Source organism: Stegostoma tigrinum, chromosome 13 (genome assembly GCF_030684315.1).
Source record: "Stegostoma tigrinum isolate sSteTig4 chromosome 13, sSteTig4.hap1, whole genome shotgun sequence".
NCBI classification, from domain to species: domain Eukaryota; kingdom Metazoa; phylum Chordata; class Chondrichthyes; order Orectolobiformes; family Stegostomatidae; genus Stegostoma; species Stegostoma tigrinum.
In genome coordinates, this window is record NC_081366.1 from 25,747,563 (window position 1) to 25,770,320 (window position 22,758).

Sequence of the window (22,758 nt, forward strand, 5' to 3'; positions counted from 1 at the left end):
ACCCAAGACATTTTTCCATCCCCTCCCCTGTCTGCTTTCCGGAGAGACCACTCTCTCCGTGACTCCCTTGTTCGCTCCACACTGCCCTCCAACCCCACCACACCCGGCGCTTTCCCCTGCAACCGCAGGAAATGCTACACTTGCCCCCACACCTCCTCCCTCACCCCTATCCCAGGCCCCAAGATGACATTCCACATTAAGCAGAGGTTCACCTGAACATCTGCCAATGTGGTATAATGCATTCACTGTACCCGGTGTGGCATCCTCTACATTGGGGAAACCAAGCGGAGGCTTGGAGACCGCTTTGCAGAACACCTCCGCTCAATTCGCAACAAACAACTGCACCTCCCAGTCGCAAACCATTTCCACTCCCCCTCCCATTCTCTTGATGACATGTCCATCATGGGCCTCCTGCACTGCCACAATGAAGCCACCCGAAGGTTGCAGGAACAGCAACTCATATTCCGCCTGGGAACCCTGCAGCCATATGGTATCAATGTGGACTTCACCAGTTTCAAAATCTCCCCTTCCCCTACTACATCCCTAAACCAGCCCAGTTCGTCCCCTCCCCCCACTGCACCACACAACCAGCCCAGCTCTTCCCCCCCACCCACTGCATCCCAAAACCAGTCCAACCTGTCTCTGCCTCCCTAACCTGTTCTTCCTCTCAGCCATCCCTTCCTCCCACCCCAAGCCGCACCCCCATCTACCTACTAACCTCATCCCACCTCCTTGACGTGTCCGTCTTCCCTGGACTGACCTATCCCCTCCCTACCTCCCCACCTATACTCTCTCCACCTATCTTCTTTACTCTCCATCTTCGGTCCGCCTCCCCCTCTCTCCCTATTTATTCCAGTTCCCTCTCCCCATCCCCCTCTCTGATGAAGGGTCCAGGCCCGAAACGTCAGCTTTTGTGCTCCTGAGATGCTGCTTGGCCTGCTGTGTTCATCCAGCCTCACATTTTATTATCTAAGTATTTCAACTAGCTGATATATTTGTGTCAGAGTTAAGTTGAAAAAGGCTTAATGATTAAATGAATTTAAACTGTACTTGAGTCCAGGACATATACTTCCAACCTCACATTGAATTTTATTGGTACAAATAACTTTGCATTGGTTTCCAATGTTAAAAATATCAACAAATCCAATTCTTTCATCAGAATCCTATCTTGTACTGAATTCTGATTAAAGGCTATTGACCGCAAATTTTAATTCTGTTTCAGTCCTCAAGAAGCTGCCTGATCTCCTCAGCATGTCCAATACTTTCAATTTGTCTTTCAGGTTGTTAGTTTCCAAATGCAGTGCTTATAATGAGATCAGCCGGGTGGACCTCATAAAATATGAATTCCCTGATTGGCTGTTAATCTGGTCCAGTCTGAGAACTGGCTCTGAGTAGTATCATTATCAATGCACATGTAAATAAAGGGTAACTTGGTGATGGGATACCAGCCTCTATGGAATTACTTCACCATGATCCTTTTCTTCAGTTTTAGATCAAGAAGTAGTCCATTTTGGAAATTTTTTTTGATTTCTGAATGTATACAGTGAAATTATGCTGACACACAAATTTTAAAGTCATGGAAATTATACAGCAAACTCTTGTTTCTTTCAATAGTTTTCTTCATATCCATTAATTATTTATCCAGAGAGGACAGCTTTAACAAATAATCAAATGCTGTTGAATATATCACTCCTCATGCATATTAGTCATTGAATACTTCTTAAAAATGGGATGGGACTAGTTATCCAATTTCTCAGATATGTTGTGACAAAGGCTCCATTAAGAAAGAAATGTAAAGATTTTGTTTTTCTGTGCCCTTTCACATCCTAGGTTTGCCAATATTTACTTCCTGTTCCTAGCTCTTCTGAACTGGGTCCCATCTATTGGAGTTTTCCAGAAAGAGATAACCATGTTACCCTTGATCATTGTGATGTCCATTACTGCTATTAAAGATGGAGTTGAAGACTACAAGAGATACAGATTTGATAAAAGGATAAATCAAGCCAGGACACAGGTATTTGATTGGTACGTAATTTATGATTCAATGCAAGGCAAATCCCAGGTTTATTGGAAGATTTTTACATGACACAATATATTGGTACTTTGTGCTAGTTGTTGGGGGTGGTAAAATGTGATTTAATGGTTGGCTGTTATGTGATGGAATGATGAAGAAAAGAATACAAAAGCTTATTATTGCCAAGGTAAGGGAAGAGGATCTGAGATAGAGGCCTGGATTTCCCCGGAATCGTGTAACAACGATGTCATATCCAAATAGGCAGATAGACCTTGGGTCTGGAATTCACATGCACATATCTGACAGAATCATTTTGGACAGTGGAGCAGAAAGTATCTCCCCCACATAGAAAACCCAAATGTGGCAAAGGCATTTAAAATCAGTGACACTGAGTGTCTGAGAGTTGAAAAAATCTTTCCTAGCAGATTGAATAGATCTTTATTGTCATTAACAAGTATTATTAACACTCAGGTGTTTTCTACAAACTATTACTATGACAGTGAGAGTTGGAGTTGAGCTCCTCCCCATCATAAGGTCAGAAGTGGTGATGTTAACTGATGATTGCACAATGATCAGCACCAATTATAACTTCTCAAATACTGAAGTAGTCCATTTACAAAAGCAGGAAAACATGGACATTATCCTCCGACATTTCCACCATCTGCAATCTGACCCCACTACCAAAGACATTTCCCCCCAACCCCCCACCCACCCTTACATGTTTTCCGGAGGGACCACTCTCTCCATCCCAGCACTTTTCCCTGCAAACGAAGCAAGTGCTACACCTGCCCCTTACCTTCCCCCTCACCCCCATCCCAGGCCCTAAGAAGACTTTTCGCATCAAACAGATGTTCACCTGCACATCTGTTAATGTGATATACTGTATCCGCTGTTCCTGTTGCGGCCCCTCTACATTGGGAAAACCAAGCAGAGGCTTGGGGACTGCTTTGTGGAACACCTACGCTCAGTTTGCAACAAACAACTGCACCACCCAGTCGCAAACCATTTCAACACTTCCCCCAACTCCTCGGATGACATGTCCATCCTGGGCCTCCTGCATTGCCACAATGACACCATCCGAAGGATGCAGGAACAGCATCTCATATTTCACTTGGGAACCCTGCAGCCCAAGGGTATCAATGTGGACTTCACAAGCTTCAAAATCTCCCCTCCCCCAACCACATCCCAAAATCAGCCCAGCTAGTCTCCGCCTCTCTAACCTGCCCTCGCACCTCAAGCCCCACCCCCATCTCCTACCCACTAACCTCATCCCGCCTCCTTGAACTGTCCATTCGCCCTGGACTGACCTATCCCCTCCCTAACTCCCTACCTATATTCACCTTTACTGGCTCCAACCCCACCTCTTTGTCCTGTCTGTCTCCTCTCACCCTAGCTTCTCCTTTATCCATCTTCTAACCGCCTCCCCCTGTCTCCCTATTTATTTCAGAATCCCCTTCCCCTCACCCAGTTTTGAAGAAGGGTCTTGACCCGAAACGTCAAACTTTCCTTCTCCTCTGATGCTGCCTGGCCTGCTGTGTTCATCCAGCTTCATGCTGTGTTTCAGATTCTGCAGCATCGGCAGTTCCTACTATCTCACGGACATTATCCAGTTTGGACAGACAAATGGCACAAAAAAATTGTACTACACAATGTACCAGACAATGACTTCTCCAACAAGGGCAAATCTAACCATCCCCCCTTGACATTCAAAGGCATAACCGTCACTGAATCCGCAACTATCAACAACCTTGGGATCACAGAGTCTTGGAAACCTGCAGTGAGCTACTCACCTCCTGATTCCCAAAAGCCGATACGCAAGGTGTGCTGCAATACTCATCTGGATTAGTGGAGCTCCAACAACACTCAAGCAACTTGACAACATCTGTGACAAAGCAACTTGCTTGACTTGCACCATATCCATGAACATTCAATTCCTGTACCACTGACACTCTGTAGCAATTGTGGGTACTATCTGCAAGATGTACTCCAGAAATTCACCAAAGCTTTTTTCACAGCACCTTCCAAAATCAACAATCACTCCATCTACAAGTGCAAAAGCAGCAAATAGGAACACCAATACTTGCAAGCTCCCCAAAGCCACTCACTACCCTGACTTGGAAATATACCATCATTCCTTTAGTGTTGCCAGGTCAAAATTCTAGCAGTCCCTCCCTATTGACATTTTGGATCTATTTACACCAAATAGACTGCAATAGTTCAACAAGGTAGCTCATCACAACTTTCTCAGGGCAGCTGGTGATTTATAAAAATGCTGGCCAAAGAACGTCTACAGGCCATAAATCATTAATTGGCATCTTCAAGATGTTTTGACAGAATTAATTGTTTTGATGCAGTGTTATGAATACAAATGTTTGTTTTATAAAAGATTAAGAACTTGGAGGGAATTAAATTGTTGAATCGTCTTTCAGGAATGGGAACTTTTTTTATATAGGTAGGAATGTCTGGAATGAATATTTTGTCCTTTATTATATTTAATTGCAACATAGGTCCTGAGTCCATGAGGTGACACAATAGGCAAATACTGCCTCTAAGTTGGCATAGGGGCTAAATTGTCCATGGGTGTTGGTCAGGGCATGAGGGACCGGCGAGAGAAGTCACGCACTCTGGTGCTTTGCCTATTCCTGGCTCTTTATTCTCCTTATTCACCATTTTAATCCTCCCCAACAAATCTTTCAGGTTCTATGTATGCCAACTGTTCTGGGATGTCAGAATGAGCTGAATAATATTCAAGGATCCAGGAAGATTTAATCTGCTGGGACAAGGAGAAATGAGCTTTTGGAAAGCGGGGAGTAATTTAGGAGTTAATTTTGAGTGCTACAGATCTATTAAATTAAAAAGTGTAAGCATATTCCATATAATTGAAAGTAAAAATGCTTCAGAGCATATTTCAGTTGCGTTAGTTAACGCAAAGGCATGTTTTCTTGAGCTTGGGATATTCGTTGAATTGATTTAAATTTTGCTGCTCAAAGATTATAAAACTTGAAACCCCGTCCTGGAATTCTTTCCATTGGTTACTGCAAAATTCATACCTTAAAAATGTTACTGATACTTACAGAAATCTTAACTATTATATCCAACTGGAGACTATGCGGGGATGCATGGGCAAGAGACGGTATGGAGGGTGATGGTAGGCATGTGCAATGTAGCTAGAAGGAAAGAAGGAAGGAAACAAGACAGGTTTCTGCTCCTCATTGCTGTTTTCCAATTCTTGTTGGAGAAAACTTGCATTTTTTGCCTTGTGCTAATAAGGACAGGTTCAGCTGTAACATTCTTTATGAAACCGAAACTGCTACAATTCATTGCATAGGCTGACAGGGGGAGTGACCATTCTAAATGAAGTGCATAAGGTTACATTTACTGGTTGAACTCCATGCAAATGTGAGAAAAATTACAAATTGTATGAAGTAAAGTTTCTCGTACTTGAAAAATTGATACGGTACTCCAGAAGAACAGATAATGTTTGCTTACTTTGTATGTTGGTATGGAGCGTTCACTCTGCTGGAGTTATAAAACATCTTGAAGTTTTGTACAGATTACAGGATGCATGTTACAATTCCAATACTACAAAAACCATGTGTCCCATTTTATTTGCACTTCCCACAGTCTTTGTAGGTGTTGTCCATTCCTCATCTCAGGTCCTTAATTGCGTGGTTTCGAGCTATGAACTTTGATAGTCTGGATGCCTGGTTTGTTAGCTGTCAAATGCTTCTCATTATCGACTATGTGGCAAATGTTCTAACCCATAAATGACTTTTAATACTGTCAATGACTGCTCATTCAACATCCAGATTTATTTTGGTGAAAAAGAAAGATAGAGATTCAGCCCGATTAGAAGATAGTTATATTTAGATTGTCAATTTACTTCTGGCTTGTAAATCAAAATTTTTGTATATTGAACGCTTAGAAACTAGAAAAGTAGTTGCACATTTTAAAGGGTTTTTTGTTTTGTCATTCATTTGTGCTTGAATGAATATAAAAATTTAAATGGTGTTTTGGTGTTAAGTTATTTGAATTGTTAAGTTAAAATATCCTTCAGAAAAATAATTGTTCAATTGAAGCTATAATTTAAAAGGATATTACGTTAACCCTGCCAAAGATTGACATGATGTTGCATTGTGATAAATATTGGGCATACGCTGTGCTCTTCTGCAAAAGCAGTTAATCCCTATTTCATGTACAACGTGAACATGAAATAAAACATAGTACAGTTCACACGGTGATTATACCATATCACGTGGCCTAAGAAAGTTGAGTTCCTCATTTATTTCATTTCATCACTGTTTAGTTCAACCAACTTGTCTTCCACATTACATGAAGTGTCAAGGCAAAATGGCTGAAAGAGTGGCATTAGTCATGCAAGGAACAATATTTGTTATTTCCTTGTGGATTTGCCTCGGCAAGCGTCAGAGATGGATATGCTGATTTCATCACAATGCACTTCATTTATTTTAAGCATATTTTGCATAAATAATGAGCCAGTATATCTAAGATAATGGGAACTGCAGATGCTGGAGAATTCCAAGATAATAAAATGTGAGGCTGGATGAACACAGTAGGCCAAGCAGCATCTCAGGAGCACAAAAGCTGACGTTTCGGGCCTAGACCCTTCATCAGAGAGGGGGATGGGGAGAGGGAACTGGAATAAATAGGGAGAGAGGGGGAGGCGGACCGAAGATGGAGAGAAAAGAAGATAGGTGGAGAGAGTATAGGTGGGGAGGTAGGGAGGGGATAGGTCAGTCCAGGGAAGACGGACACGTCAAGGAGGTGGGATGAGGTTAGTAGGTAGCTGGGGGTGCGGCTTGGGGTGGGAGGAAGGGATGGGTGAGAGGAAGAACCGGTTAGGGAGGCAGAGACAGGTTGGACTGGTTTTGGGATGCAGTGGGTGGGGGGGGGGGAAGAGCTGGGCTGGTTGTGTGGTGCAGTGGGGGGAGGGGATGAACTGGGCTGGTTTAGGGATGCAGTAGGGGAAGGGGAGATTTTGAAGCTGGTGAAGTCCACATTGATACCATATGGCTGCAGGGTTCCCAGGCGGAATATGAGTTGCTGTTCCTGCAACCTTCGGGTGGCATCATTGTGGCAGTGCAGGAGGCCCATGATGGACATGTCATCTAGAGAATGGGAGGGGGAGTGGAAATGGTTTGCGACTGGGAGGTGCAGTTGTTTGTTGCGAACTGAGTGGAGGTGTTCTGCAAAGCGGTCCCCAAGCCTCCGCTTGGTTTCCCCAATGTAGAGGAGGCCGCACCGGGTACAGTGGATGCAGTATACCACATTGGTAGATGTGCAGGTGAACCTCTGCTTAATGTGGAATGTCATCTTGGGGCCTGGGATGGGGGTGAGGGAGGAGGTGTGGGGACAAGTGTAGCATTTCCTGCGGTTGCAGGGGAAGGTGCCGGGTGTGGTGGGGTTGGAGGGCAGTGTGGAGCGAACAAGGGAGTCACGGAGAGAGTGGTCGCTCCGGAAAGCAGACAGGGGAGGGGATGGAAAAATGTCTTGGGTGGTGGGGTCGGATTGTAAATGGCGGAAGTGTCGGAGGATGATGCGTTGTATCCGGAGGTTGGTAGGGTGGTGTGTGAGAGAGAACCCCTCGTTCTCACACACCACCCCACCAACCTCCGGATACAACGCATCATCCTCCGACACTTCCGCCATCTACAATCCGACCCCACCACCCAAGACATTTTTCCATCCCCTCCCCTGTCTGCTTTCCGGAGAGACCACTCTCTCCGTGACTCCCTTGTTCGCTCCACACTGCCCTCCAAGCCCACCACACCCGGCACCTTCCCCTGCAACCGCAGGAAATGCTACACTTGTCCCCACACCTCCTCCCTCACCCCCATCCCAGGCCCCAAGATGACATTCCACATTAAGCAGAGGTTCACCTGAACATCTGCCAATGTGGTATACTGCATCCACTGTACCCGGTGCGGCTTCCTCTACATTGGGAAACCAAGCGGAGGCTTGGGGACTGCTTTGCAGAACACCTCCGCTCAGTTCGCAACAAACAACTGCACCTCCCAGTCGCAAACCATTTACCCTCCCCTCCCATTCTCTAGAAGACATGTCCATCATGGGCCTCCTGCACTGCCACAATGATGCCACCCGAAGGTTGCAGGAACAGCAACTCATATTCTGCCTGGGAACCCTGCAGCCATATGGTATCAATGTGGACTTCACCAGTTTCAAAATCTCCCCTTCCCCTACTGCATCCCTTAACCAGCCCAGTTCGTCTCCTCCCCCCACTGCACCACACAACCAGCCCAGCTCTTCCCCCCCACCCACTGCATCCCAAAACCAGTCCAACCTGTCTCTGCCTCCCTAACCGGTTCTTCCTCTCACCCATCCCTTCCTCCCACCCCAAGCCGCACCCCCAGCTACCTACTAACCTCATCCCACCTCCTTGATGTGTCTGTCTTCCCTGGACTGACCTATCCCCTCCCTACCTCCCCACCTATACTCTCTCCACCTATCTTCTTTACTCTCCATCTTCGGTCCGCCTCCCCCTCTCTCCCTATTTATTCCAGTTCCCTCTCCCCATCCCCCTCTCTGACGAAGGGTCTAGGCCCGAAACGTCAGCTTTTGTGCTCCTGAGATGCTGCTTGGCCTGCTGTGTTCATCCAGCCTCACATTTTATTAGCCAGTATATCTACCTTTCTTTCAAAATAAATTAAACAAATGGCAGAGATAATGGGAACTACAGATGCTGGAGAATCCGAGATAACAAAGTGTGGAGCTGGATGAACATAGCAGGTCAAGCAGCATCTCAGGAACACAGAAATAACGGGAACTGCAGATACTGGAGAATCCAAGATAACAAAGTGTGAAGCTGGATGAAACACAGCAGGCCCAAAAGGTCAGCTTTTGTGCTCCTGAGATGCTGCTTGTCCTGCTGTGTTCATCCAGCTTCACATTTTGTTATCTTAGGAACACAGTTTTGTTTGTAACTTGGAGTTGAGATCATACCTCATTCACCAATGTTATAATACTTTAGGAAAGCTCAGCAGTACATTCAGACATTTTTATGACATTTAAGTCACTATATAAATGCACATGTTTGACGCTTTTTGATGAATACGATGTGTGTTTTTTTTGTAAAAGTTTCAAATCAATTTTTTGAAAAATTTCGAAGCAAATTGTTTCACCCGATCTTGCAGCTTAACTAGAAATAAAACTTCAACCTCAGCTGGCATACTGCTTTTCACAATACTTAACAATTAAATCATGTAAACCGACAAAAGCATGTGATCAACTCATTAGAAGAATAATATATTTTGTTGTGTTTTAATCCTGTCTTTATTAAACACAATAGTCTCCAAATTATCATCAACATCATCGGGAATTCACCCTGAGAATTCACAACAGTGAGTTACAAGGTCAAATTAACCTATGAGAGTGAAACAAGGTGTAGCAAATCCGTAGCCTTTTTACAACTGAGCCAGTTTTTATTTTTTGCAGATTTGGAAAATATCGTCACGTATTTACTTTTAAACCAAGTGAGAATGGCAGTGGGTCTAAGGAATAAGTCTCTGAAAAGAAACAAGGTGCATGCACACACTGCAGAAATATATACGAAAGAGAGAAGTTATTTGTTTCAATAATATAAATAGGTTTCCTGCAAAATTAATCTAGAAAAGCAGGCTAAGCTCACAGGAGATTCCTGATCCACGTTTTTGCCCACTGGCAAGAGCCTAGGAAGATGTTGTCAATCTGCGGAATCCTACTTGGGCAATTAGGTTGAAATCTTTTCGGACTCTGACCAACATGGGTGATGGTGAGATGTCTAACAGAATCACATGACAAGCGTAGAGAAGTCCATCCTGGTGTCAAGATTAGTTTGCTTCGTCTTTCACATTTTTGACAAGTAGAGATTCTCATCAGGCAGTGGTGAGAGGCTAATTAACACTCATTTTTGATTGTTAAACATTTTTGTTCAACATCACAACCCCTCACTTTAATGTTTGGATTTCCAATTCACCAAACTTGCCAATCCAGCTGGTCACTAGAAAAACTCAACGAGGAAACCAGAGCAGATATCTGACAGATTCAGCTCACAATTTGCTCCAAACCATCTCCATGTTGAATGCAGGGAAACAACATCTCAGAGATTAGTAATGTAGAAAGATGAGTATTGATGAAGTGGGATGAACTATCGACAAAGTTTAACAATAATCCCTCTTCATCAGAGTCCTGCCTCTACCCAGTGAGAAAATTGTCACTTTGCATTTGAAAAGCGTAAAAAATGATGCAAAATGCTCCCAGTGCCAACATGGTCCTTGCCAGACAGCTCACATGATTCAGACACAAGTCTTGCCAGAACTGGCATTGCTTAGGCCCCCGTAAGACTCCATTCCATATTTCCTTTGACATGAATAAGAAAATTTTCTGCTGTCCTTCACAATAATCACTCAGTATGTGACAGTTTGTTTGCCTTTCAAGTAACTGTGATAACTAAACACATTCCTAAAAATTGTTCAGTTTGCTTAAACCTAACATAAATAGCAAAGTAAGAGAAAAACAAGGCAACATGAAGATGAGTCATAATACATGAAACTCAGAATATTCGGTGTTGTCCTGAAAGGCATATTGGAATGCTACTAAGATGACAAGAAGAAGGATGCAAATGGAATTGTTGTTAAGACACCAGGGGTTGAATCATACATTCTATTTTTGCCAAAGTCACAATAATTTTTTGGAGGAATACACGTTTTAAAACCTAATGAGTTTTCTCATTTTATCTTGTCAAACTTTACTCATTAATTTCCTAACCCACCCTGATGGCACCTCACATGTCTGATTTCTACACCATCTGACCATGCAGTCTTCTCAGAAAAACACACCAGCCAGAAATTTCCACCCAACGATCAGCATCCTTTCCCTGCACCATTTTTGAAAAGCCACACCTAGATAAGTGTTGATAAACAATATCGCCCCCTCAGTGGCAATGTTATGGTACAGCAGCTAGAAAGCTGTGCCGCCCATGGCAATGGCTGACACCTCCTTGCACATTAAAGCTTTTGTGCTCCTGAGATGCTGCTTGGCCTGCTGTGTTCATCCAGCCTCACATTTTGTTATCTTGGAATTCTCCAGCATCTGCAGTTCCCATTATCTCTGATACTACATTAAATCCTATTCTCTCACTCTAGTCACTGATTATTTTTCAGACCATGTAGTTTATTGATTTGCTACACCAACTCTTCTAGAAATCCTCTCTAAATCCAAGCTATAATATCCCCAGTGTCCACTGGAGACCTGTATCTTGTCACTTTCCATTGGGGGAATATCACACATGCAAGCAATTGGGGATGTATAAACATGAGCTTTTATTTATAGCTCCCAAAAAGAACACAAACAAAACTAAATGAGTCTGAGGTTAGACCAAAAGTGCTGAACAGATTTTAGCCAACAAGTGTTGTACATTCCTTGATAGGCTGCTGCAACCAGTCTCATTTGTTATTATGATATTCAGGAGGTTTAGTCAGGTTGTGGCACCTGACACAGCTGAGCTCTGTCATGGGCAATAGGAGCTACCACCTCTCTAGGTTCCTCGTACAAAATTGCCCCATTCTTACATTCTTCAGCAATCAGAATATTGCCTCATTGATAGCTCCAATTGTGCAGAGCACAGCAAGCCAGGATGTTGAGGCCTAGTCTATCTGGACTATATTAGAAAGCCCTTTCATTAGAAAGCTCCAGTCAGTGGAAGTACATCTTCAAGAGCCCTATGGCTTGCTCCACCATGGCCCTTGTCCAAGCATTAAACCTGCGCTCCGCATCCATCAGGGAATTACACAATGCTGTTGTAGACCATGGTTACAGTGGGTAGCCATTGTCACCCAGTAACCAGCTTTCTAAGACAGCCAGATACTTATATGCACCAGACATGCAAGATTAAGGACATCTGTGCTTTGTATCCTCTTTGCCAGCATAGAACTGCTTCTGAGCTGACTTGCCCTGCTCCTTCTGTCTCTGCCCTTGCTTTCTTAGGTAGGCAGCCACAGAGACCAATATGCCATCAGCAGAGGGATTATCACTCTCAGTGGAAAGGACCTACATTGAGGACACGAGGAGCAAAAGGGGTTCGAAGATCTTAGAATAGGCCATGGTGGCATAGCCTGCAGATGCAGTCTAAGCACCTTTCACTTACACATTAGGGCTTGCTGGACATGGATAACAGAGGGATATTTTCCCTTCATTCACCTGCTTTCAGGATGTGGCAACTTGGTGAAGGATCCTTGCTGGCTGATCCCACTCAATGCCATAGAGAAGGGAGTGTTTGCAGCACTTCATCACCCGTCGTATCCCAAACCCACATCAACCATTCAACTTCTCACTTTATTGAGTACAGATGATTGTAAGAATTACATGATCAATGTTGCTTCCACCGCCTCCAAGGCCTTCATGTCCAGTTTAACCTCACCCTATACAGCCAAACAATTTCCATCCATCCCTCCAAGGCTGAGACCCATTGCATTGAGTATCCCAACTGGACATGTCCCCAACTGTTGACAACTTGACGATTTCCAACCTGCTACTCTGTGCCGTCCTTTTGGAGGTTATTGTGAAGTTAATATCTTCCCCACCCTGTACCTCTCATGCCCTCCAATGTTCCATATATTTGCATTCACCTTGAGCTTTCCCTGTCTCCATCCCTATCCCGACCTCAAAAACTACCTTGAGTTTACCACCCCAGCTTGGACTCACTTATTCTTTCTGGCAGTGAAAGCCTTGCTATCCCGACTGACGCTGTTTTCACCATGCCTGAAGGACCAACACTCAGGATTGCAAACATCCCTGACCTCCAATTGACTTTGATGAGTAGCCCCTAGACATGACTGATCATTAACCACTGTCTTTGTAGCTCCCTGAAGTATCTCAGGTGATTCTCTTGAAGGCTCGATAAAACTGACTGTTGCCCACACCTCAGATTGTAGTTGGACAGATCTCCTGACTGTGACTGTTCCAAGAGGAAGATGGGCTGTGGGCAAGCCCCTGGACTTTGTGTGGACTGTGTCCCTGGACTTATGTGAGCTTGGATCCTTGACCAACAACAACTCATCCTTGACTGAATTGAGGACCAGTGTCCAGCAATTTCCAACATGGCCATTTGGTTGAATGAACATGCTGTCCATTTGCTGCACAGACAGCTGGCACAAGCTGCAGTTGTTAGATTGACATATCGGTGTGTCGCTCATCAAGAAAACGCCAACCCCAACCCACTGGACAATTTTCTACTGATAAGCAGCCTGCCTTTGTATCTATACAAATCAATACCTCACAATGGCAGCATTGAGAGCCTTTAGGTCTAGCTGAAGTGCCTATGTACAAATAAGCATGGCATGGCATTGCAAGGCATGGATGATGCAAGCATGCAGGTAGGCACTACGTGAGCAAGTGCCTAAAGACCAAACAAGCAGCCCTAAGGCACTGTTAGTCTGAACCATGAGCTTGTTGCCTGTCTGTGTGAACAAAGTGTTCCCGCTGTAGCTTTCCAGTGTTAGTTGCCAGTGAACCCTGCAGTGCAAGAGTGGGCTTCATGGCTGGCCTGCCAGTACTGGAGAGGTGCAAAGAAAGTGATGAGAGGTTGCAGGATGTCACATATCAGTGTCCTTGCAGGGAAGGCTCATGTGGCTTGGACTGATGGGATGTACCATGGGCTATAGTGTGTTCATTGGTATTGTGGAAGTAATTGGAGCAAGCGACTTTGCCTTCCATGTTGCCATTCCCAATGTTGAACTTGTGTGGTGAGTTTGGTAAGATCGGAGGGATTTAAGTAAGGTGAGTTAGTCTGATAATGAGGTGTTTTAAAAGTGTTGTTCCCTGTCAATTGGCAAATTATCATTGTAAGATTCCAGCCTAGGTATATCACATATCTAAAAAAGATTGCAGAATGACTCGATGAGTATCATTTAGATCATTCCACTGAGAGAGACAATCAGGCAAAGAAAACACGTGAGAAACTCCCGATAGTACAATTTCCTATCACAGAGCCGTGGAAAGGTTACAAAATTAGTGAAATTTGAAGTAAATGTAAAGTTTGCCAGTATCATGGAATCCACTGAGGGAAGAAAATGAGTCAAGATGTTCAATTAAAACAAATCAATCAAAGTCACAGCTCCTATCATTAAATATCTGCAATTCCACCAATTTTGCTGTCATCTACACACTTACTAATCAGACCACCTACACTTTCTTCCAGATCTATATATTTATATATTACAAACAACAAAGGTCCCAGCACTGAACCCTGCAGAACACCCCAAGTTAATGATCTTTGAAAAACACCCTTCCACTTCTTCTCTCTATCTTCTGTGACCAAGACAGTTTTGTATCCATCTGGCTAGCTCACCCCAAATCCCATGAGATTCTACCTTCTGTACCAGTCTGCTATGGGGAACCTTATCAAATGCCTTACTAAAGTCCATGTAAACAACATGATTGCCCTTCCCTCATCAACCATTCTTGACACCTTCTCAAAAAACTCAATCAAGTTGTTGAAACGTGACCTTCCCAACACAATCCCATGCTGCATATCACCAGCAAATCCAATTGCTTCCAAATGTCAATAAATGCCATCTCTCAATATCTTCTCCAACAGCTTCTCACCATTGATATCAGGCTCACTGACCTGTAATTCCTTTGATATTTTGGTTTCTCTTCTTAAATAAAGGAACACCATTGGCCATTCTCAATCCTCTGGAACCTTAATTGAAACCAAAAAGAATGCAAAGATATCTGTTAAGGCACCAGCTATTTTCTCTCTTGCGTCCCACAGTATCCTGTGATAGATCCCACCTTTCCCTGGGTGCTTGTCTGCGCAAATACATCTAAAGACACCCAACACTCCTCGATGTTCACATGCCTAAGTGTATTCATACGGCTTTCCCTAACAACAACATCCTTCACATCCCACTCTTTGGTAAATTACTCATTAAGGATCTCACCCAATTCCTTTTGGCTCCACACATAACCTCTCTCCTTTATCCTTGAGTGGGCCTCCTCTTTCCCTAGCTAATGTTTTTCTCCTAATGTATGTATAAAAAGTCTTGTAATTTTCTTTAATCCTGCTGGCCAACAATATTTCATTGCCCTTTTTGCCCCTTCTAACTCCCCGTTTGAGAACTTTCCTACTTTCTCTATATTCTTCAAGTACTTCATCTGTTTTTCTTTTGTTGCTTGGACTTTAGGTTTGTTTTTTTTTCATTTAAGCTGATAATTTGCCCTATCATTCCAAAGTTCCCAAATCCTATCATTCCTGTACTTCATTTTCAGAGAAACAAGCCTGTCCTGCATTCTAAGCAGCTGATCATTAAAATGTTCCCATATGTCAGATGTGGATTTACACTCAATTAGCTGCTCCCATTCCACATTCTCCAATTCTTGCCTAACTCAATTACAGTTAGTCTTCCCCAATTTAACACCTTCATCTGAGGTCCACTCTAGTCCTTAACCATAAGTATCCAAAATGCTCCTCCAATGAACCTTTGATCACCTGGCCAAGCTCATTTACCAATACCAGGCCCAGTCTGGCCCCTTCTCTCATTGAACTACTCACATACTGTTTCAAACAAAACCCTCAATATTGGAGAAGTTAAAATCACCAACCACAACAACCTTGTTAATTTCACATATTTCCAAAATCTGACCAAGTGTCTCTTCCTCTGTCTCCTGCTGGTAGCTGGGAGGTCTGTACTACAATCACAGCATTGTGACTGAACACCTCCTATTCCTGAGCTCCACTTATAATGCGTTGTTGTAAGATCCCTCCAAGTTGTCTTCCCTCAACACAGCTGTGTCATACTCCCTAATCAGTAACGCAACTCCCCCACCTCTTTTGAATCCTCCTCTGTCTCTTCTAAAACATCAATATTCTGGAACATTAAGCTGCCTTTGTCAACCATGTTTCTATTTTAGCATCAACATCGTAACTGTATGCATTAATCCAGGCCCTCAGTTCATCCATCTTACCTGTGATACTTCTTGAATTGGAACAAACACAGCCCAAGCCTCCAGATCGGCAACCTCCCCCTGACTGTTTTGCTTCTTAGCTATAGTTGCCTTAGTCTCAAGCTCCTTCCAAAGTATCTGTACTTACTGACCAGCTGTTCTGGTTCCCACTCCCTTACCACAGTAGTGTAAACCAGGAAGGCTCTGTAGTATTTTACAGATCATGTGTCTTCTTTGCTTTGACCAACTTGAGTAAGGCCCTTTTCACTAGCAATTCAATTCCATGGCTTCTACACTTCTACACTGAGAGTTTGGAGAATAGTTAAAAGAAATTTATGCAGAACATCACTGAGGCTTGGTTTGCTTTGTTGCAATGAATAATTGAGATAGGCACTGCCACATCTTAAGAGAAAATTGGATGAATATTTGAAGCAGAGAAAAGATGTAGGGCCGAAGGTAGACGTGAGAGCAGTGGGATTAGTTCGGGAAGACTAGAGCTTTCATTAGTTCAATAAACCAATTGTCGGTTCATGTCCCATGAATTCGTGACTCGGTAATATCAGGAAATGGTGTTGAAAGGAATTTTGAGTTGACAGCTCCAGGTGAAGATTGAACACTCTCACAGGCTCGCTGACCACCTAATTTCCTGTGCAGTAGATTCCATGATTTTACCTTACTCTAAAGCTCTGGAATTTGTGTGATTTATGACAAATGGAAAATTCAGTTTACTTGTAAAATTGTCTGAGTTATGGCATTCAGTGGGAACATGAATGTATATCATGCCTGTAGTGGTAATGCCTTCAGTGATTCAGTTGCACTCATGTCTCTGAGTCAAAAGGTTGAGAGTTGAAGTTCCATTCCAGAGACTTGGCAACAAAAATCTAAATTGGTGTTAGTGCGGCCACTTTTCAGATGAAACTTTAAGGGCATGGTCCATGTACCCTTTGAGATGGATGTAAAAATATCCCGTAACACTGGTCAAAGTAGAGCAGTGGGATTCCATTTCCATATTGTCTTATTCAGGACCTTCTCAGTACAAATATTGTAAAGTTATGGAGCTGTTTCTCCTGATCTAAGAAAAATTTTCGGATGATGGTACTGTTACTGGATCCAGACTCCACAAGGATCAGAGATCTACCAAAAGTTGATTCTTAATGGGAGGTGGCCAATAATAAAGTTACTTCAATGTCCATTTAAGGATAGTGGGTGGACTCCTGAAGTGGAAATGCTGAAAAAATAGGATCTCATTAAGAGAACAAGCTCTCACCATAAGACCAGTGAGCGCACTTCAAAGGGCTTCTGATGAATAGGCAAGCAGTTACCATTTACTGACCTCACCCCTTTGCCAGGCAGGACATAACTGATGCTTCTACTCCTGCGGTGATGCTGTCTCCCTTTACCTGCCGGGCGGAGTGCTTGCTGGTAGAAATGCTGACACTATGTTGGGGCAGAGTGGGTGGGACTCCATGCACTCTTCACAACATCATCCAGAACTCAGTTCAATCGTTTAGTATTGCAGGTAAGATAAGCTAAATGTCTGCCTGATCCTTCTGGATGGGCAATCACTTTCAACTCATGTCTGCAAAAAAATGCAAGGAGGCAAGAGGCCTGTGGGAAATCCAGAGTGGCACAGAACCTCCAAGTACTTTTTTGCCATTTGTAAATCTGCCTCTTCAGTGCCACTATGATTCCACACCTGCAGAACAAAATGGACATTATTTCAGATTTCAGGCAAATGATATGCTTAATCCATTTCATCAACTGTCTTTAAATCTACCCATATGTTATTATCTCAGTTGTTTATTTGCAAAGCTTTGGTCAAAAGCAATCAATTTATATACAAACCATTTTAATCAATATATTTTAAAATGTGAATTAATATTGAGGATAAATATCTGCAAATGTCATGTCCCAAGAGTGGGTTCATTTCTTCTTTCCATCATAACTTGCCTGACTTAACTTTCTCTTCCTCTTATTAAAAGCTTGACTAAAAGTATTACTACTATGATAAAAGGCCAGGATTTTGTCATCAATATTGAATGGCAGCACTTCATGTTCTTTTTGACATTAACTTTGTTCCAATATCAGCTATAAGAAATCTCTTAACACTTATTAACAGTGATGTCATTAAGTAGACCAAGCAGTCAATCACAATGACAGATTCTCTCAGTCATCCAAAAGAAATAAAAGGCAAGGATTGTCTGTGATGGGACACACGCATAGGGTTATGGTGACAAGTGAAATGTGATTGACTAGAAAAAATATTTAAAATCTTTGTATTTCTTCATCCCAATAGAAAATCTAATTATTCCGCAATTAAATGTATTTTCAGAGCTAGAGTTGTTCAATACTAATTGTGACTTTGTAAGCAAGTAGAGGCAAAATTTTACCTCATTTGATGCTTTCTAGTGTTACTAAAAGTGTAAAAGGCAAAAGCTCACATCCAATCAAGTGACTCCGAAAGTTTCAATTGGTGAGGACTTCAGCAGCATTCCCAATGGAAGAATGGGATTTACTGACAGTAACATCTGCAATCCCCTTTTAACTGCATGTGTGTGAATGCCAAATATTTCTGCCAATTTCAATGCATAATAACAGTGAGCACTGACAATATCATTATGATTACAATGCAAAATCTAGGCTATTGTATTCACAGATCAAGCATTTCCTCATTTCCCCCTTTTAATTTGGATGCTATTAGACTGGGCAGAATACATACAGCGAAGCTGTTCCTGCTTGCAAAATTAACAAGAAGGAGAAGGAATAAGTTTTACGTAAAAGAGGCATGAATAGAGAAAAAAATTATTTCACACAGTGAGTCATTAGGGTATGGAATGCACTGCTTGGAAGTGAGTTGGGGGCAGGTTCATTTGAGGCATTCAAGAGGGTATTGGGTGATTATTTGGACTGAAATAGTGTGGAAATGAGTTGGGAAAAATTCAGAAATTGCTAATAGGTAATGATGTTCATTTGCAGAGCTGGTGCTGACATGATGGGCTGAATGATGCCCTTCTGTTCTGCAACAGTTCTGTGATTGTGAATTGCCATTCTGCGATTGCAGGCTAGGAATCCCTATGTCATTCCTTCCTAGCTTATACTTCGGTGATGGTTTAGTCTTACTTGGAGACTCATGTGGGGCCTCTCCCATGTCTATGTTGGCCCAGCTATCTTGCTTCCCACCACAACAAGCCACATTAAACTCAGCCTTCCGTTGTATTATGATGCTGTCATTTATTTAGAAAACTAAACAATTAAATTGCCGAGATAATAAAATGTGAGGCTGGATGAACACAGCAGGCCAAGCAGCATCTCAGGAGCACAAAAGCTGACGTTTCGGGCCTAGACCCTTCATCTAGGCCCGAAACGTCAGCTTTTGTGCTCCTGAGATGCTGCTTGGCCTCCTGTGTTCATCCAGCCTCACATTTTATTATCTTGGATTCTCCAGCATCTGCAGTTCCCATTATCTCTGACACAATTAAATTGCCGGACCAGCAAATGTTCTAATGAATTTGATTAGTCGCATGCCCACCATGTTATTTGATGGGAGAATGCTGACAAAATGTGCCTTTCATTTACATAACTGATGCAAACTCTAGACTTAATGTGCATCAATTTCTTCAGACAAGGACATTTGTCTGGATGTGAAGGCAGTATTGACTGACAATCAAAACTTTATTAACAGCCTCCCGCTAATGCAACATTTATGCGTTTGAACAACAAAAGCAATCCTGACAGTCTAATTTGTCTTTCTATAATTAATGCAATTGCAGAATAAAGCGATGTCAGATCAGTAAAGGATGGCAAAAATAGTGGTTTTCATGAAATAATTTCTTTGCAGCTGTATGCTGACAATGTAGATATTCTAAATCTCTCTGGCGTCTCTGGCAGCAAAGTCTTGTCAAATAAAAATAATCTTGTGTTGTTACCTCTTTTTTTTCTAATATGATCCTAAACAAGCTTAATGCTCTCGTGAAATTAACTGAACACCATTAAACTTTGAAATACTACAGATAATTTTGTGTTATAAGAATTACAGGTACAATAGTTTTCTAAAAAAGGAGATCAGTCATTAAAATTTATCAATTTTCCTTTACTATGGCATCCATTCATGCCTTCGGGTGTTCAAGGTACTTAGTAGCCAATGGCCATACTTAACAAATATAAAAACTGAAAGAACTGCTGATGCTGTAAATCAGGAACAAAAACAAAGTTACTGGAAAAGCTCAGTAGATCTGGCTGCATCTGAGTAAGATCTGAGGATCTGAGAACTTTTCCCATTCTGAGGAAGGGTCACTGGACCCGAAACGTTAACTCTTTTTTTTTCCTTCACAGATGCTGCCAGACCTGCTGAGCTTTACCAGAAACTTTGTTTTTGTTATCAAGTATAATGTTGGTTGCCACATTTCCATACGTGCACTCATCAGAGGCTCACTAACAGCAGTGATATTAAATGACAATGTATTCTTATTTTGTTCAATGTTAATGTAGAAGTAAATGTTTTCCAAAGCATCTGGAGAACTCCTCTGTTATTTAATACCATATTTTGCCCCGGAGAGGCAGAGTGCCTCAGTTTGACAACTGTCCAAAGGCAGCATGAGGATTCCATTACTCTGTCACTATGTACAAACTGATTTTCTATTGCTTTATTGATGGGAAATATCTCTCCCAGTCACTAACGTGAGAGCTATTTAACTCAGGTGTGAACATAATTCGAGATTATGAGGTTGAAAACGATGCTTAGATTCACTGTGTAGGTATAGTGGCTATAATGCTGCAAGTGCGGTGCAGGTTTCTGGTTTACAACTTTTATGGGCTATGGAGTTTATTGCAGGGAGATGTATAGGGTAATGGTCTGTATGCCAACAGCTAGACTTATCATCCATGGTTTTACAATGACATCAAATCATGTAGGGTGAAGACCTGAAGAAAGAAAGCGTTGGAAAGTACTGTGCCTCTTTATATAGTTTACAATGAATGTTATTGGGTTGCACTAATGTTGTGTCAAGTCATCATCGATCCCAAACATCCAAATGATGCTAGTGACATTTATACTTGGAGCTGATCTATGAAGTAATGCACAAAAGTGCTGTTAGCCAGCAAGAAAAAAACCAAAGAGAAGGACAGTAGCAGTAGCAGAGATGAGCAGGTGAAAGACTTTGAGGCCTTCTCAAAAATTGGACCACAGAGAGGAAAACCCTGAGTACAGCAGCCAGCATAAATAGCACCACGGGAGACACAGATCTGAACCTAAGGTGAGCAGGCGCTCCACCCTACCATATCTTTCCTGGTATGTAGAAAGACCAAGCAAGAGCAGAGTGTGAATAATAAGTCATTTCAGTCATCCTACTTCGTTTGGCACTGAAAGCACACCGATGGGGAACCATACAGAAAAGGCCCAGCCATGACTTTGCCAAGTTCCTATGGCAGTAAAGATCTCACTGGCACCAAACTTGCCTAGGAGCTGTGCCTCACCTGCATAAGAGAAGCCACTTTCAGGTTGTTTGTCTAGATAGCAGTGGAATATTTCCAACTGCAATGCAAAACGTATAAAAAGCACATGAGGTCAGGAATGATCTGATATGAATTGCAGAAATCCCAACACCTAAACTGACAGCAACTGAGTGGCTGACAGTAGCTGAATCACTAATGGAGTTGAATCCACAATCTATTGAGCTCCAGACACACTGCTTCCAGCTGAAACTAATCTGACGTTGAAGGCTGTTCTGAAGAAGAGTCAAATTGTCTCAAAATTTTAACCTTTTTCCTCACCTGACTGATGCTACCAGACCAGCTGAGTTTCTCTAGCGCTTTCTGTATTGTGGAGGTGCTGGTATTTGACTGAGGTGGATAAAATCAAAATCACACAACTCCAGGTTATAGTGCAACAGGTTTATTTGAAGATACCAGTCTCCTTCAAGTGTCAGTGAGAGAGGTAGCAACAAACATAGAAATTACAAGCAAAGTAGGAAAGGGTCACAGAACTGACATCGTGTTGAACAAACTTAAGATGGCTGTTAAATCTTTAATCAGTTAGAAAGGATTAATATGAATTTCTTTCAAGCCACTGCCCTGAGATAACTAAAGGTTTTAACAGTACACCAGAGGCGATATCCCAGGCTAGACAATGCATTTTAGGTGTGAGGCCTTGTTTAGAATCTGGCTGTGTTTCAACTTGGAGTCAGACTGGTTTTATTTCTAAAGTAGGCATTCATAAAATGCCACCTTAACTGTATATAAATTGTGTGCTTTTTGGATAAAATAGAATATATCTACAATTACAAATTCACCCCATAGATTTGAGTGTGTGTGTGTATGAGAGAGGGTTTGTGGGAGTGTGCGAGTATGGGTGTATGTTTGTGTGAGTGAGTGTGTGTGTGTATGAGAGTGTATAGTGTGTTGAGGTTACCTGCAGTGCGACATGAACTCAAAATCCTGGTTGAGGCAACCCTCATGAGTCCCAAACTTGGCTATAAGCTACTGCGCAGCGATTCTGTGTTGTTGTGCATCCCAAAGTCTGGTTTGCAGGACATTTACCCAAAGATCCAAGGCCAAATTCCCTTGACCACTGAAATGTTCCACCACTGGGAGGGAACATTCCTGTCTGGCATTTGTTGTGCAGTCTCCATCCATCCATTACTGTGTTAGGTTCATTTTTGGAGACAGTCACGGACTTGATGCAATAACAAGACACTGACCTGTTTAGAAAAACACAAATCCTTCATTACAAAGCAAGTACAAGCTGTGGAGAATCACTGTACTCAACCCGACACAGAGTGCAGACT

At 42.6% G+C, this 22,758-nt stretch overlaps 1 protein-coding gene across 6 annotated transcripts in view; it reads left to right on the plus strand.

The window, feature by feature from the left end:
- Positions 1-22,758, plus strand: part of atp10b (ATPase phospholipid transporting 10B) — a 258,000-nt gene that overhangs the window by 159,836 nt on the left and 75,406 nt on the right. For all 6 annotated transcript variants that reach the window (XM_048543004.2, XM_059650616.1, XM_048543005.2 and 3 more), the window contains one exon: positions 1,831-2,025. In XM_048543004.2, coding sequence (XP_048398961.2) covers positions 1,831-2,025 — 195 coding nt within the window. The remainder of the gene's footprint in view (positions 1-1,830; positions 2,026-22,758) is intronic.